This window comes from Podarcis erhardii (genome assembly GCF_964252035.2).
Source record: "Podarcis erhardii genome assembly, chromosome: 5".
Lineage (NCBI taxonomy): Eukaryota > Metazoa > Chordata > Lepidosauria > Squamata > Lacertidae > Podarcis > Podarcis erhardii.
In genome coordinates, this window is record NC_138509.1 from 20,223,333 (window position 1) to 20,240,416 (window position 17,084).

General features: G+C 41.8%; 1 protein-coding gene and 1 long non-coding RNA gene across 5 annotated transcripts in view; one reads left to right on the forward strand and one right to left on the reverse strand.

Annotated features, from left to right (window-relative positions):
* Positions 1–17,084, forward strand: part of RET (ret proto-oncogene) — a 115,440-nt gene that overhangs the window by 20,526 nt on the left and 77,830 nt on the right. The window contains exon 1 of one of the 3 annotated variants that reach the window (XM_081861130.1): positions 16,868–16,889. The exons of the other annotated variants lie outside the window; for them this stretch is intronic. Coding sequence (XP_081717256.1) covers positions 16,883–16,889 — 7 coding nt within the window. The 5' untranslated portion in view covers positions 16,868–16,882. Of the gene's footprint in view, positions 1–16,867; positions 16,890–17,084 lie in introns of those variants that run through there. 3 annotated transcript variants of the gene reach the window in all.
* The window catches only part of LOC309341654, a 35,916-nt gene that overhangs the window by 9,832 nt on the left and 9,000 nt on the right, over positions 1–17,084 (reverse strand). The window contains exon 2 of one of the 2 annotated variants that reach the window (XR_014156502.1): positions 8,231–8,363. This is a non-coding gene — a long non-coding RNA (uncharacterized lncRNA). Of the gene's footprint in view, positions 1–8,116; positions 8,364–17,084 lie in introns of those variants that run through there. The other variant, XR_014156503.1, reaches the window with a different exon arrangement.

Below are 17,084 nucleotides of genomic sequence, written 5' to 3' on the forward strand. Positions count from 1 at the left end.
TAAACGTGCAGCTGGCTCCTCGTCCCGTGGATTTCTATGCAGAGCGTTGAGCACCTGTTCGGCTTTACTCTGCTGAGAGCCGTGGGGGTGTTGCAGCCCCGTTTTACGCATGTTTACTCGTGTCTCAGGAAGCCAATCTAAGAAGCTCACTTGCTCGGGAGTAAGCCCCATTGAACTAAGTGCTGCTTCCGAAGAAACATAGGATTGAGCTGTGTGTCCCAGGGAGTTCAGTGGGGCTTACTCCTGACGGAGTAGGCATAGGACTGCCGACTTCGTGTGTGTTTATTTGGAAATAAGGTTCTCTGTATTGGGGAAGGGGGCTTATGTCTTAGGAAATGTGTTTCGGATTGCAGTCTTAAAATGCTTAACTTTTACTCGGATCACCCTTCCTGGTGATGACAGACTGTGCTTGGAAACGACCCCACCCCTTAATATGCCTGTGATATTTAGCTCTTGATTTACTCTTTTATTTCTTTTTCTTTTTACAATCTAATCATTCTTGTGTATAAACCCTGATTTCAAACAAATCAAGATGCAAAAATGGGGAATGACTTTTTAAAAGTTTGTGAAAGATCTTTTTTAAAAAAATCTTTCTCTCTCCCCGCCATCGTCAAATTAAATTGGCTTCAGGTTGATAAATGGAAGAGCCTACAAGATGAAAAGTTATTGGCTGGCCACACAGATGATGCTTCCCGCAGCTGTTTAGTTTCTAAGGCAAACAGAAAAAGCCATTATCTTCCTCCCTTCCATCTGGCCGTGTTTGCCAAAGCGTTTCTGATGTTTACGTGAATAAATCAAAGTTTGTGTGTTGTAAAGAAACTTGTTCGCACTCTCCCGGGGTGAGGGTCCCCTTTAAATCATTCAAAATAACAAAAGCCAAAACAAAGGAATACCTTTTTTCAGGTAAACATCAGTGGCTGATCTAGAGGAGGATCATTTGCTGAATGCTGGGTCGTGATTAACAATTTTAAACCAGTTCACAGTGGTTTTAAATACCCATCAGTTAAAAACAGTGGAAAAAGGAGGTTTTGGTTTGAGTCTTGGAAGCACTGATTGACTTACACAAGCCTTTTCTTCTTCTGCCTTACACATTTCTTAAGAATACCTGGGGCCCCTTACCCTATTTCAGATCTTCCTTAAGTCCATCATTCAATCTAAACTTCTGTGCCTCTTCAGTTGGTGTTTGTAGCTTGAAACCATAACATCAAGGTCAAAATCGATAGACTGCAAACATTTTAAAGCCCCCTTTTCTCTTTATACTCAAAAGTGTATTGAATGTTTTCAGAAATGTGTTTAATAGAGATTTTTGCTTAGGCTATGCCTCTTTGTATTATTGTCTAAATAATGCCAGCGGCGGCAAAATAGACAGGTCCCTGCCCATAGGAGCTTACAATCTAAATATTGATGGTATGGGTGGAAATGGAAGGAGGGGAGAGGGAAGGACAGTATATTATCATTCTCCCAAAATCCTTTCCCCCCCAGCAGTACAGTGTTGTATTTTTTGAATACACATGTTCATGTTTTGGAAACTGATGTTTCACTGTAAAATGCAGCATCATATTTATCACAAATTAATTTGGAAGCTGCTTTTAGGTCTCCTCCTTTAAACTTAATATGGTTTAGTGCAAATGCTAATCCAGAAACTGAATATGTTTCTCCCTTTAACATTAATTTGCCGCCGCCTTTACTTCTTTAATGTTTGTAACCTTTATGCTTTTATGTTCTTAACATCTGCATACTGGACGAGGAATAGAAACACATTTTCAAAAATAGCCCATCTGCTTTAAATATCAAAGCTTCTTAGTGGAAGCTGTGGAATTGACCTGAGATTAAGTCCCATTGAATTCAATGGAACTTGCTTCTTGGCAAATGTGCGCAGAATTGGGTTATTGGCTGCAGAATTGGGTTATTGGTTTTAACAAATGGAAAACCACTAGAAGTGTTGTTTCAGAAGTGATGCTATGAATGCTTGTGAGTCTGGATTGTGCCACTTGTGAATTGGGGTGTGTGTGTGTATGTCAGAACTTTTTTCTCATTCAGAGCTTGTGTGTATGAGAAGCAGAAATTTAGCAGCTATAGATGTGCCCATTGCTGTATTTGTGTGCTGGGTAATGCTGCCCCCATGTAACTTAACACCTGTCTAGCAGCATGTGCCATGCTGAATGAAGATCTAGATAGAAAGGAAAAGAACGCAAATTTTCCCGTGTGGGGGCTGGAATTGCAGGTGTAGGAGATCTGGCGAAAAATACCAATGGTCAATGGCGAAAACTGCAATAAGAGAACAATGCAAGGGAAAGTTCTAACCAGTATCTAAATGTGCAGGAGCTTGCAGCTCCCGTTCATTTCAGTAGCTTAATTAACTACAAACCCCAACATATGGGAGGCGGCATTGCATAGGAGAACTCCCCACTACACTGGTTTGTATAGGACCAGAGGTTGTTCTAGAGAACTGCAAGATGCAGCACATTTATATTTGAATGCTTGCCAGTTCTGAACTTCCTTTTAGTGAGCATTTGCAAATGCTGCTCAGTTTCCTCCTTCCTTATTCACCGAAGCTGATTGATCCTTAAATACCAAATACAGGTTGTGGGTCCAATAGGAGGCATAGCTGAGTCTTTTTATCTAACCGTCTTTTCTCCTCCTTATCTTAGTTGAGCTTCATGTGAACTGAAGTCTGCTAATCATTTTATTTATCTCATTGACTAAATATTTATTCTATTCAAAAGCATCATGAATGAGCGTTAAGAGTCAATGTCGGGAGATAACATTCTAAAGTGGGGCTGAAGTCCAATTCCTGCTCTTGTCTCACATGCGAGACTCTTGCCTCCTTCCTCATGAGGCTTGAAAACAAACTTGCCACTGGAAGTGCCCCCTTCCTCAGCAAAGTAACAAAGTTAGCTTTCTTAGGTGCACATTTTCCGCTTGTGGACCTCAGTAGATGACTAATGCCATTTTAAATTTTTGAGTCAACATAGCTGCAGATGCTTATTAGGACAATGTTAATTAGGGATGCAGGGTGTCTAGAACAAAAGGTGCCTATTCTGTGGGAGAAATGAAGTCGGAAAGACACCAGCTCCTATTTATGTTACTGAAATATCCACATAGGTAACAGGAAAGTACTGTAGACTTCTGGATGAATTTTGAAAGCTCCCAGATTTATTGATCTTTGACCAATTAGGCAGGGCCATTTCCCCTTCTACCCAGTAGCCAAGCTGCATTTGCCTCTGTGCATGCCCCCAATCCCTGTCTCTGAGTGTGCCTGGGTGATGTAGGTGTTTTCAAAACACCGACTTGTCATATTTGGGTGAACTTAGATGTACCTCTAAAAAGTAAAAAGTGCTTCCGCCTTAGAACATTACATGTGTACTGTACTTTAGGGAGGTGATTCCCAAACTCCCCCCCCCCCCATGGACCACTTGAGAATTGCTGAGGGTCTTGATAGACCCCTTAATGGTGGTTGGTTTGTATTTTGCCTTCTGTAGCAATGGTGATGTAATGTGCTGTGCTAGGGTGTGCTTTTTTGTTTCTTTTATTTATTATATTGTATTTTATTGTGTTACAGTTTGGATTCAGCAAATAATAAAATACACGTATGAAAACTAATAGAAGCAGTAAAAATACAATTAAAATCAATGTGAATATTTAATGCACTGCGCCAACTGTTCCCAGCCACTGCTCCTGCTGTTCTTCCCAGGCAGACAACAATGGACCACCTGAATGAGGCATGCAGATCACTGGTGGACCGCAAAGCACAATTTGGAAACCCCTGCTTTATGGAGCATTTCCCCCCTTATATACCTCTCCAATCAGTTGCTGAGAGAGCCAGCCCTCCTGTTACATAGAGTGAGGTGGCTGCCTTTAGACAGCTGATTTTGGGAATTGCAAACGGGCAACAAATGTATTGTATTTTTTAATCCCAGGGAGAGCTGCTTGTAATGCTTTGTGTCTTGGGTGCTAAAATAACCTGGCCGGCCTTGATACTTAATGCACCCCGATTTGATGGTGCACGAGGCAGGGGGTTTCATTTGCTGTTCTGCCTCAGACACCAGCATGTCTTGGGCTGGCCACCCCCCCCCCCTTCACATACTCTCTTTGACTGACGTTGGAACAATGAGGGCACAGGGCAATGGTTTCAGAGTTTGGGATGCCCTCCTTATGGAACTCATAAGTACAACAGATTTTTTGTGTGTGCCCTTTTTGTTGGGAAGTTAAAGCATTTTTTATTTGAGAAGTACTTCAGAGATGACGGATTCTAAATGGGAATTTTGCTGCTGCAGGCTCTGGGCCACACAGGTTTTAAAACGTTTCGCTTTGATGGATGTTTTCATCATATGCAGAGAAGCATGTAACAAAGAGCAGCTCTGTTGTGTGTGGCTGAGCAGCCAACACACCCAAAGTCCTGCTGACTAGCCGTGCCCTGAGCAGGAGGTGGTGGTGCGGCTGTTGTTCCCATTTCTGTTTCTTTCACAAAGGGCGATAAGTAGGCCAGTCCCAGGGCTGGCATAGCTTTGATGCCCATTTGGGAGCATGTGGTGGCAGCTTAGAATCCTTGGCATTATTCATGGAACTTGCCCTGACACCCACAAGGAATGTCCTGTTTTGGCCCACACTGTTGGCAGAGGACATAGGTGGTACCCTGACAGTGGGCCTTCCTCTCCACCGGTGGCAATGGCGCTTATGCCACTTGGTGACTAAGCCAGCCAAATGTCAACTGCAGGATTCCACCCGCCATGCTTTATAAATAAAATTAATAGTTGACGTGGAAAAATGGTGGGGAACATGTACGCCTGATCTTTTTATGTTGTTTTGTTGGGATGTTTTTATTTATTTAATTTAGGAACCATCGGGTATTAGTCATGAGCTCATGATTATTTTTATAGAACAATGAAATCTTAGGCTGCTACCAGTAAGACAAAAAGCCTTTATCTCTAATCCATACTGAAGGTTAGAGAAAAGAAATATGGCTTGTGCTCGGATTGTAATGCATCTTTGGTTTATTCAAAGTCGCTAGCATTTCAGGACAGCTTTTCACTTGCTTGGACTGCACCACTATTTACTGCTCTCTGGGCTCCCGTGATTCACTGTTGCTCCTTCCAGAGATTCCTGCCCAGAGAAGGCAAGCTGTAGTGATACAGCAGTACCTTGGGTTACAGACGCTTCAGGTTATATACGCTTCAGGTTACAGACTCCGCTAACCCAGAAATAGTACCTTGGGTTAAGAACTTTGCTTCAGGATGAGAACAGAAATCGTGTGGCGGCAGCGGGAGGCCCCATTAACTAAAGTGGTACCTCAGGTTAAGAACAGTTTCAAGTTAAGAACGGACCTCCAGAACGAATTAAGTTCTGAACCCAAGGTACCACTGTACTGCTTGCTTGCCGTAACAGGATGGAGGGGTGTGTGTTGATACTTCTGACTTTTGTGTTGCCTGAATGTAGCCTATTTTGCAATGGCAGGAGTCACACTTGCTGCCTACTTTTGCCCTTGGCCCTACCTACCTCTGGGATGTGGCCTCTGCACCAGGAAGGTTTCCCATGAGGTTCCCCACCCCTATAGAATAATTACTATAGGCAGATATTGTTCTACTGGGAATAAGGCTTTTCACCTGCAGAGGTGGGGAATCTTTTTCAGCCTGAGGGCCCCAGTTACCTTATGGGCAACCTTATGGGGAGCCAGATCCTATTGGTGGGCAGGACCAGAGGTGAAAAAAATGAGGTGTGGGGACACAAATATGACACTTACATTTGTATTTTGTACATTCCAGCACCACAAAAACTAGAGGTTCCTACACACATCATCATCCTCCATTCAGGCAACCAGGCACAGTTCAAGGCATTTGAGGAGGGTGTCGAATAGTACCCAGAAGGGCTGTGGCCTCAGAAGGAGGCATGGCCTGGAAAGAGTCCCAAGGGCCACATAGGGAGTTATTGGGGGCCACATTGGGCCAAATTTAGCCCTAGGCTGGGGGTTCCCCACCCCTAATTTAAATTAACCAGTCGGTGGACCAGGAATCATTGGTGTTAAAGTCAACAGCCCACCATTGGGTCAAAACCAAGTTGGGAGGGAAAGCTACCGAAACTGCTTATTAATTGCCTTGTGCTAAATACAGAGTGAATAATGCCCAATCTTAAATTCAGTTCTCTGAATTTTGCTGCAATTTGTTACTTTTTTTTAAAGATTCCCATCATATTTTTTTTTAGCATTTTAGTGACTTTCTTTTAACACACGTTTTATATGTAGTTTTGACTAACACACAGTTTTGCAAGCAGTTTCCACTAATACACATCTGTATTAACCAATATATTTATTTTGTGCACCCTTCCCCTCTTTTAGGCATTTTCCTAAATATTATTTGGTTGGTGAACAGTGCAGCATATATGTGAATTTTGAAGAAAAGCTGTGTTTCAGCTTGCGTATTGTTTCAGGCTGCAGCAACTATAGATAGGGCTCAGGTTCAGACTAAGCTTTCCCTTCATAGCTTTAGGTACAAACAAGGCCTATAGCCACTGAGTATTCTGGAGACATGTTCGATTTAGTAATAAACTTTTTCTGCAGTAGAGATTCATAATAACAGCTATTGATCGTATAAAACACACATTGTATATCTCTTCCTTTGTTAAAGTTGGAAGACAGAAATAGCCATTTTGTGGAATGCTTTCAATTCTTTCTTTCTTTTTAATTATTTGCTTTTGTGATGAAAACTAAACTATGTATAACTTCATAAACATACCAGTGACATATAGTTAAATCTCTGCTGTACTGTAAAATACTGGTTTTTTTACTTGCAACTGGAATTCTCCTTACACAGTCATTCCACAAGGCCATGTGTTGCCAGTGCTCACCAGCTATGCTTTCTGCTACAGAATGCTTTTAATTCATTATACTAATATGGATTAATTTAGTAAGTATATCTTCTGTTCAATATTGGACTGTATTACTGATGTGGTGATACTGTTCCCCTGCTCCACCCCATGGCTAAATATCCTAGGAGATTCTGATTACTTATGGATTGCATGCAAAGTTTCTCTTAATTTTAACAGGAAAGGAATTCCTCTGGATGAAGGGAATATTTTTTGTAGTGCAACCTACTATTTATATCTGTTTAGATCTTGATGATCTTGGCTTACATGATCTGATCTGGTCCACATCTATATTCAGCAGTTTGGCATCAAGTGGTTTATTTGCAGACCATTTTGAAAAGTGCCAGGCTGTTTTTACACATGATACTAAAAAGAAGCATCCCCTGTGAATATTAATGGAGGAGAAAGCCGTTTGTCAGTCAGGGTGACAACCTAGACAACGCATGTTTTCAAACCGCATTACAGAGTGCTGAATGCACGAGTGCCGTGTGTCCTTAGCTTCTTTTAGCTGAACAAATCCCTTTTTAAATGGTCTCTCTCAGTGTCATCTCTCCCGCCCCCCCATGCTGAAAGAAAGAAAGAGCCTAACATATATTATAATCTCCACTTCTGGGAAATGGTAATGAGAGCAGACAGTAAAGTCAGTTCACTGGTAAAGTCAAGGGCCAGGTTAAAAGTGGATACAGGGTGGGTGGGGGGTTTGTTTGAGATGTCAGTCTGGTTTGGTAAGAGGAGGCTCATGGAAATGTGTGATTTCCTTTGGAGTTTAAGGTGGAGAACCCTCCAGTGCCCATCAGCCCTCACCAGTGTGACCAGTAGTTGGGGATGATTGGAATTTTAGTCCTGTGATATCTGGAAGGCCACAGGTTCCCCGGTCTTGGTGTAAGTCAATCATTACTGCACTTTTCCTGCAAGCTGAGGATCAAACTAGCTGCAGTGATGGCATGACTTGATAGGGCTTGTAGTGAATTCTTAAAAACGGGGGCAGGACAGAGGGCAGTTAAAAATGCAGCATGAATGGTAGTGAGAGTTAAACTCTTTGCTTGCCTGTGTTCTCTCTCCCCCAAATAGCCACATTTTTCCCCTGGCAAAAGCTTCTTCTGTTCTTGGAGCTCCAGTTGGCAAAATGATGGGTGGGCAAAAGCCTTCATGGTGGTAGAGACAAGCCTCTCATCCTTTTCCCACTGTGTGCACTAAATCATCCCTTGTTTTTTTATGGTTTTAGTTGGAGGCCTGATTCTAACATGCAGGTCTGGCATTGTCAGGTTTCTTTTGGCTGTGTGGCGCACTTTTATTCCTCAGTTAAAATTGGAGGCAAGCTTCATGATCTTTACTCCTTTAAACGGCTTAAATGTGTTGGAGTAAGAATTACCTGCCTTCAGATGAGTCCAACCCCAGTGTTTCTGCATGAGTCACTGTTCTTAGAAGGCCAGAACTTGGTCTCGTGCAGAGTTGCAGCAGGCAGCCTCTTCTATGGGTAGCTGGGTGCCTTGAAGTCACATCATCTGTAAGTGATTAAAATCACTGTTTCAGTACACTTGCATTTCCCTTGTGGCAAACTGTTTTGGAATTTTCGCTTGGGTTATGACTTGCACTTTAAAGGCAGAGAAAATAGACTTTGGTCACACAGTTGACTTCCTTTAAATGGCATAGATAATGATGGGGATGTTTGTTTCACGCACTTGTTTCTTGCTTCTCCAAGACTGGAGGCAACTTCTAACAAAGTTAAACAGTAAACCAATACCAGTCATAATATCACATAATCTAAGATCACAGTCTCATAAACAATGTTCCGTTAAAGAAAAACGATACTCTTTTCCAGCAACAACAATATGGCAGTAAAGATCTAGAAGCTTGTTCAAGAGCCATAGGCACTTTGGAAGAGGCCGGCTTTGCATCCTTCTTCAAAGCTTAAAAGCACAGCAGAGTTCTGAACCATACAAGGTTGGTTGTTCCATATCCTCAGAGCAATTTGCAGTGAAAACCCTGCTCCTCACCGCAGATGCAGTATCTTTAGCCAACATGGACACAGGGCCCTTCTCCCAAGACATAAACAGCTTCTATGGGGAAAGGCATATGTGGATCCTTGGTTGTGACAGGGAAGAACCAACCCAGTGTAGGGCACAGAGTGCAGAAACCTGGGCAGACCCAAAGAATATAAAAATATCAGATGTTGGTTTCATGCTTAGGTTGTCATGCCTCGGGTGGTCCCACCACCTCATTTTTAAAAGGCCCTCTTCCCAGTTTAATGGGGGTGGTCTCATGATCTGATTGGGCTCAATTGTTTTAAACAATTTTTCAAGTTTTGTTGTTGTGGTGGGAGAAAATAATGCTCTTGGGCTCCTCCTCAGAATTCCAGCCCCCAATCCTTTATCGCTTACCTATTTTGCTGTATCTCTTGATGAGTTTTGTTATGACCAAAGATCCCTTGGATGGCAAGAAATATGAAGATTGAAAAGCCAACACTTTTATGTGAAATACTGAATTCTGTGGGACATGATCGATAGGGCAGACCACTTTATTAAATTAGGTTTGTCACATGGACTGATGGTTCGCATTAATCTTGTATCTACATACTAGGTTATGGTAGGATAAGTGGAAACTAGTATTTATATACCAAACCCTTAGAAGACCTAGTGGACACTGACCTAGCCTGTGGTTACTATTGTTGGGTACAGTTTCTGCTGCAAGAAGGGCTGTAGGTTTTAACTGGGAATATGATTTACTTTGTATGAGCCAAAAACCACCCTGAAATGTCACATTGTAGAAAGCAAAACTCTTCCAAGTCCATAACGGAATAAATTATGTAGATGACCAATATTATGTAAATTTTTCACTCAAGCACATTTATTTCTCAGCAAGTTGCTATTTGTTTTCATCCATAAACAAATACCACCTTCAAACTTCAATCAGTATCTAGTGATCTAGAATGTAGGAGTAAAGAGATCAGAACTCCAAAGGTTAATGCAGATAATCTGTCTCTTTGATGTTTGTATAAACTTAAATAAATAAGGTATGGACATATATCCAGTCATGAGAAATACTGAATTGAGGCTAAACAGCCTGCATGCTACCCAGCCTGTGTGTATGTAATTTTAAATACAGTGGTACCTTGGGTTAAGTACTTGATTCGTTCCGGAGGTCCGTTCTTAACCTGAAACTGTACTTAACCTGAAGCACCACTTTAGCTGATGGGGCCTCCCACTGCTGCCACAACGCTGGAGCACGATTTCTGTTCTCATCCTGAAGCAAAGTTCTTAACCCGAGGTACTATTTCTGGGTTAGCAGAGTCTGTAACCTGAAGCGTATGTAACCCGAGGTACCACTGTACCGTATGCACTCCTAGAAGACTGGGTTCAGTTTGTGAATCCAAGAGTCTCAAATTCCAGACCATAGTCTTAAAGTACTGTTTAAAGATAACATGCCAAAATCAATGGGGTGATCTAAATAGTCATATACTGTACAGAGCTTGGGCATTAGTGTCAGGAAGAAACAAACTATTTTGGCTGACTTGCCAATTTGAAGCTTGTCTACACATTAGTTACCTTATACTTGTTTGCACATTAGTTCCTTAACTTCATCCATTCGAGTACCTTAGCACTCTATAGGAACATCGCTATTCTGGACTGTTGTTTGTTTGTTCCAGCAGTGAGCATAGGCAGCTAAAGAGAATATGTTGCAACAGGGCTCAACCAGCTAAGAGTCCCCATAAGTGCAGCCAGATACTAAGAACACTGCAGCTTCTCTGCTCCTGGGTTGGTCTCCAGCTCTGCCAGGACTAGGCTCTCCAGCTGGAGAGCCTTCTTCTAGCCTTGTGCTTTTGGCAAGTTGAGATTCCCTGTCACTGCTTCCAGCCACTCACCCTAGCAGCCACCACAGCTTTTCTTTGCCAGAGAAAACAAGGCATTCACTGTACGAGCTGCTTTTCCTTTTCCCCCCTCTCTCTCTCTGGCTTCATCTGTGATTTTCCCTACCGTTATCTCTTCCAGCTACAAGCAAGAGCAGTCACTGCCAAAGCAAAATCTTAAAACAGCCCATGCAGTGATTTCCTTGATGCTTCCAGCTAGGAAAACCTGGGGCTTCTTGGAGGAGGAGGAGATGCTGCTGAGAGTGCAGGTTGAGTCATGGGGTGGAAGTGTGGAATGTGGCTCCAGATGCCTGTACTGGCTGTTTGAATGCAAGGCTGGTAGAGTTTCCTGGATATGGTTCTGCATTAAGAGGTTAATAAGGGTACCTGCTCTGTCCGTCTGGTATTCTATTTCTTTGAATAAAACCTGCACAAGTGCCTTTTGAAAAGCAGTTTCATGTTATTGATTGGTTCAAAAATGGTATTTCCCTGTTAATGATCCACTGATGGGAATTTACTTTTAGAAATTCATAATGTATGTTCATGAGGAATGGCAATGATGCCCCAAGCTTCATTAATTTGAAACTGTTATTAATTCAGGCAGTTAGTAGTTGTGATTACAACCGTATGATCTCCTAATGATATTATGGCATCTGTTGTATACAAACATTACAGGATGCAGCTTAACAACAAAAAGCCCTTCCAAACAATGTGCTGGAGGTATTAATCACTTTTGATGCTGAAAGTTGCATCCATTTCCACTTTGGCTGCTCAAGCAGAAGCCATGGTAGAATCTAGAAAGGCCACTAGCTATTCCATTCCGTGATCAGAGAATGGGCTGGATTCAGTCTAAGGGAAGATTTCTTGTTGTCTTTCTGTCTCACTCTCTCTCCCTCTGCACCCCCCCCCCATACAGACATGTATTTTCCCTTTATATTTTCTCCCACTCCAGAGCTGGTCTGCTCTCTTCCCCCCTTCCAGGCAGATGTGGGGGGAATGGGAGGTTTCACTCTGTCGATGTTACTGCCATTGAAGTGCCAGCAGTGAAGTGGGCAAGGGCAGCAGGGTTTTCTACCCCTGTAGACGGGAGCCTTGAGAGGCTGGATCCCTCTGCAGGCAGAGAGGAGATCTGCTATGTCCTTAGGTCTCAAGGCATCCTTCCATTAACTCTTGTTTTGTGTCCTTAGTCTTGATCCAGCTCATTATTATCTCCTAGAAGTCTTAAAACTGTTACGGCATTTTTAATTTTTATTTTAAAAAAGCTTGTCATTCCAGGATGGAGGAGGAGGACAGGAGGGGAGGGGAGGGGGGAAGAGAATGCATTTTATGCCTTCTGTTTGTCTTAAGAGGCCTGGCAAGTTTGAGGGTTGGTGTGGGAGGTTAGGGAAATATCAGGAAATTGGTCTCCCCCTCTTGCCTCAGTCGTGCTTTCAGAACCCTGCAGAACTTTGGAGGAAGGGTTTAGTAGGAGTGCACGTTGGTATCCGCCCAGACTCTCTAAATCAGTGGTTCTCAGACTTTTTTTCTCTGGGCCACACTTTCATAATAAAAATCTCATGCCACTGCAGGTGTTTTTTTATTGATAAGAAATATATTGGAAAACAAAAAGAAGCAACTCCTAGCAGTGCTTGATTTATAACATTGCACGCAATTACTTTATAATACGATCACGGGACATCCAGAAAGTATAAAATAGTGAAGCTACAGGACTCATTCCCAAAGTATAATTTTTAAAAAGCCCCTTGCATGTTTACCTTAACTATGTATGGAAACTCAATGGGAGGTGTGAGCTTGCTTTTGCTGGGTAATTTCATTTATATTAAGTTGGATCCGAGACAGACAAACTCATCTCATCAATTTCTCCCTAGCCTAGCCTAGCCTAATACTACACTATACCATAACTGCGCTGATATGTTCAAATGTTTATTTGATTGCCCTTGAATCTTTCTGCCACACTTGCCATCTTCTCCTGCCACACCCTTTGAGTACCACTGCTCTAAATATTCCTGATCTGTGTCTTTCTCACCTTGTTCCTACAAAATATGTTTCTGGGTGTTTGCTTTATATTGCTCAAAGAATTTTCTCAACAACTGGACTTTTAAATGAAGTTTCAGAAGAGTCTGTATTTCAGAGACACCATTTTTTTTTAAAAAAAGGTCTGAAATGGCATGAATGAGCCAGTAGAATTAGAAAAAGCTTTCAGAATAAATGACGCCTTACCACTAGCAGAAATTTTTTTTATTTTAAAAAAAACTTTGTTCAGTTAATCATGATACAAATACACTTATTCAGCCAAATTACCTTTCAGAATCTGTCTAACTAAATCAGTGGTTTCTCTGATTCTGCAAAGGAAGATGGGTACATTATCCCTAATGGTTAGCTAATGGCATATGCATTTAGAAAACTAATTAAACATTATATTTAGCAGATATTAAAAAGTTGCTTCTGTTACTCTAATGGGTTGTTTTTATTTTTTATTTTCTTTTAAAAAACAACATTAAGGAGAAACTTACAAAGGAGATAATAGGAAAGTAGGTGGTTTGGTTTCCAGTCTATCAAAACAGATTTCATAGAATCATAGAATTGTAGAGTTGGAAGGGACTCTGAGCTCGAACTCCCTGCTGTGCAGGAATCTCATCTAAACCATCCATGACTGTTGTCTTATCCAACCTCTGCTTAAAAACTTCAAATGAAGGACAGTCCACTTTCAAGGCAGTCCATTCCACTGTCACACAGATCTTGAAGCCATTGGTTCTGGTCCTACCCACTGGAACTTGTAACTTGAAGCCATTGGTTCTGGTCCTACCCACTGGAACAGGAAAAGACAAGTTTGCTCCATCTTCCATGTGATATTTGAAGATGGATATCGTCTCTCGTCTCTCTTGCCTCTTATCCAGGCTAAATGGTACCCAGCTCCCTCAACCATTCCTCGTAAGGCTTGGTTTCCAGACTCTTGATCATCTTGGTCACCCTCTTTGTACACATTCCAGCTTGAAGATTCTTCTTCAAATTTGGTGTCCAGAACTGGACACAGTATTCCCAGTGTGGTCTGACTAAGGCAGAATGGAGCAGTTCTATGATTTTCCTTGACCTGGAGACTATACCTCTGTTGTTGCAGCCTAGAATAGCATAATCTTTGTTTGCTGCTGCATTACATTGTTGACTCATGCTAAGCTTGTAGTCTAGTAAGACCCCTAGATCCTATTCACAGGTGCTACTGGCAGATGGTTCTTCCTGCCTAAGTGTAGAACCATACATTTGTCCCTATTGAAATTTCATTTTCTTGGTTTTGGCCCAGTTCTTCAATCTGGGAAGTTGGTACAACTGGCTGTTCCTATCGGGCATCTCCGAGGACACTGGGTATGGGAAGTGTGCACCTTTTATTTCCACAGTGTTGCAGCTAGAGCTAGATTGTGTGCAGGTCTTTGGGAGAGTTTGGGGACTGTTTCTGGCAATCCACATGTTTTGTGATCTGTGTCTTTTGCATTCTGTACCTAAGCCAAATTTTGACCAGGCCAGGCAATGGGAAATAGCTGTGAGTCAGTGGTAGAGCACATACTAGCCGTGCAGAGGATTCCAGGTTCAGCCCCTGGTATCTCCAGGTAGGCTTGGTAACATCTTAAGTTTTAAACCCTGAATGGCTATTAAATGGACCATTTGGAATAAGGCAGTTTCTTCGGTTCTGTCCTTTTGTTGTTGCTGCTGCTGCCAATCTTTATTGCACAAAGCTGCCCCATAACTTTCTACCAGTGAAACTGCAATGTGATGGCTGTTATCAAATGTGCATATCTATCTATCTATCTATCTATCTATCTATCTATCTATCTATCTATCTATCATCTATCTAATTTCCAAGCCAACTCAGTGGATTTTAAAATAATAATTACTCCCATCATTTGGAACTTTGCCTTTTGTGCCTTCAGTGTAGCTCCCTAAAGCACATTTTTTCCAGCAAGCTTTAACTTTCTTAAGCAGGCCCTGCCCTGGGGGAGCGAGGAGTCTATTTCACAGTCTAATACATTTCGCCATTAAAGAGCTTCCTCTTTTAATTCCAGGATATTCCAGAAGGAAGCACTTAATTTGAACTGCATTGCAACGAGTAGAAAGCTAGCCTTCTGGCATCCAATGGTTCCTAATTATTTGCCCTGGGGAGAAGAGCGGATGGCAGCGGAAGTGGAAGCAGAGGCTCTGGAGAGAAAGGAAAGATGGGAATGCTCCAAATTAAATAAACCATACTGAGAAGGAATTGGAGGTACCACATTCTTCCTTTCCGGAGACTCCCTAAAACCTTCATTTATTTTGACTTGCAGCTGAAAGGTTTCACTCTCACCTCTTCATTGTTCTGCAGTAGAACAACAAAAAGCTGTAGCCATGTGGAACAAATATTGAGAAGCAAACTGTTTAAGCACATGGTACACTTCGTCGCATGCTTGGGTTTCCAATATTTCAGGTTTTTCTAAAGTGAGACACTTGATTCCTTCCTAACAAAGCCTGAGAAACCAGGAGAAGAGGGGATTGATTTTTTTTTTTTTAATGATGGGAAAGACTGGGAGGGAAGTCCAGCCCTGCCTTACCTTACCTTCCTGCAATGCCTAAAACCTGAATAAAAGCATATCAACTAAAAGTTGGCAGTGATGCGAAATGACTGGCAGAATCCGAGACCTGGGAGAAGAGAAAATGGAGGAAGACTGGAAGAAATTTAAGATGTATCTACAAAAACATTGTAATTTGGTTGAATGTTAAGAAGGATGCTAGATTACAAAAAATTGGCCACCACTAAATTAGATTTAAATTTGATGATAAGTGAGACTAAAGAAAATATAAATTTTTTTTGGAAGAATTGCTAGATTATATTTGAATGAGTGGATATGAGATTGTAAACAAGTTGATAATTTGTTTGGAAAAAAAACTTTTAATGATGTAAATGGGAGCGGGAGACGTGAGGGAGTCCAAAGAAGTGATGAAACTATGTTTGTGACAGAAGTAAGATTGTTTATTATTTGTGCATTTATATTTAAAAACTTTAATAAATATTTATATATAAAAAAAATAAAAGTTGGCAGTGATGGTAGGACAGGACTTGAATAGTTCCTGGAATGCCTTCTGCTCAGGGGATTATACATGAGATTCAGCATATAGGCCTAAAGACATCTAGGCAGGAGGCTTCAGGGATGCACCTAAAATGCTCCTATTTGAAGCACTCTCATACCACTTGAACAGTCATGGCCTCTGCCATAAAATCACAGGAACTGTAGTTTATTAAGGGTGCAGAGAACTGTTAGGAGAGCCTGCACACAGTTACCAGCACCCTTAACAAACTAGGTTTCCCAGGGTTCTTTGGGGGAAGCTGTAACTGTTCAAGTGGCGCAAGAGTGCTTTAAATGTATGGCGTTGAAGTGGCTTTAAATGTATGGCGTTGAAGTGACCCGGTAAGAATATGGGAAGCTGCCTTACACTGAGATAGTCCTTTGGTTCCTCCAGATCAGTATGATCTTTGTTGACTGGTGGTGGCTTTCCAGAATTCGGGACCAATCTAGGACCATTGAGCTATGGGCTGCCTCAAGCCCAACCTTGGATTAGTGCAAAAATGCAGGGTCTCAAAGGGGAGCTCCCAGAAACTTTGCTCCTTTTTTGCTGCTGTGCTGAGCAAAGCCAAGGTTTGGCTTAGGAGGTTATCTTAACCTGGACCCAGACGAACTGCTTTTCATTCCATTTCATATATTCACTCCAGTTTTCCTAGTTCCTTATAGTTCTTCTCAACATTTCCATACACTGACTATCTGATACTTCTGAATGCCCAACTTTATGAATGCCCTGTGCTGTGAGTCATCTTTATATTCCCCGTGGCATCCACATTTGGATCGTATTTCAATTTTTCTGGAAATACAAATATAGTTCTATTACATTACCTGATACACCGGCAATTAATAAGCTAGTTGCCAGATATATTTGGAAAACAAGACGGGAATGTGCAGCAGGGACTAGGCGAGCAGAAAAGAGACCATAATCGTCCTTGAGTATTGCTAACCATGAGGTTCGTTTTGCATTATTACGGAATCCTAACTGTTGAGGAAACTCGCCCAGTGGCTTATTTGACAGGAAAAATGGTGATGAAGTGACTGTTCCTCAGTGTTTGCCAGATACTGGAGTCAGGGGAAGAGGGAAAGCAAGAAAGAAATGAAAGGTGAGAAAGTGGCAGTGTCTTTGGTTGAGTCTGGTGATGCTTTCAGATAGAAGCATTTTTGGAGTGAGTTCAGTTTGAACACTCATCACTACATGTTTAATGGTTCTGTGCTTAGTCATGCAAAAGGCCTCATGGTATATTTTTCATTATCCACCTCTCCCAGATTTTTGGAAAGCTGTCATTGCATTTTGCAGT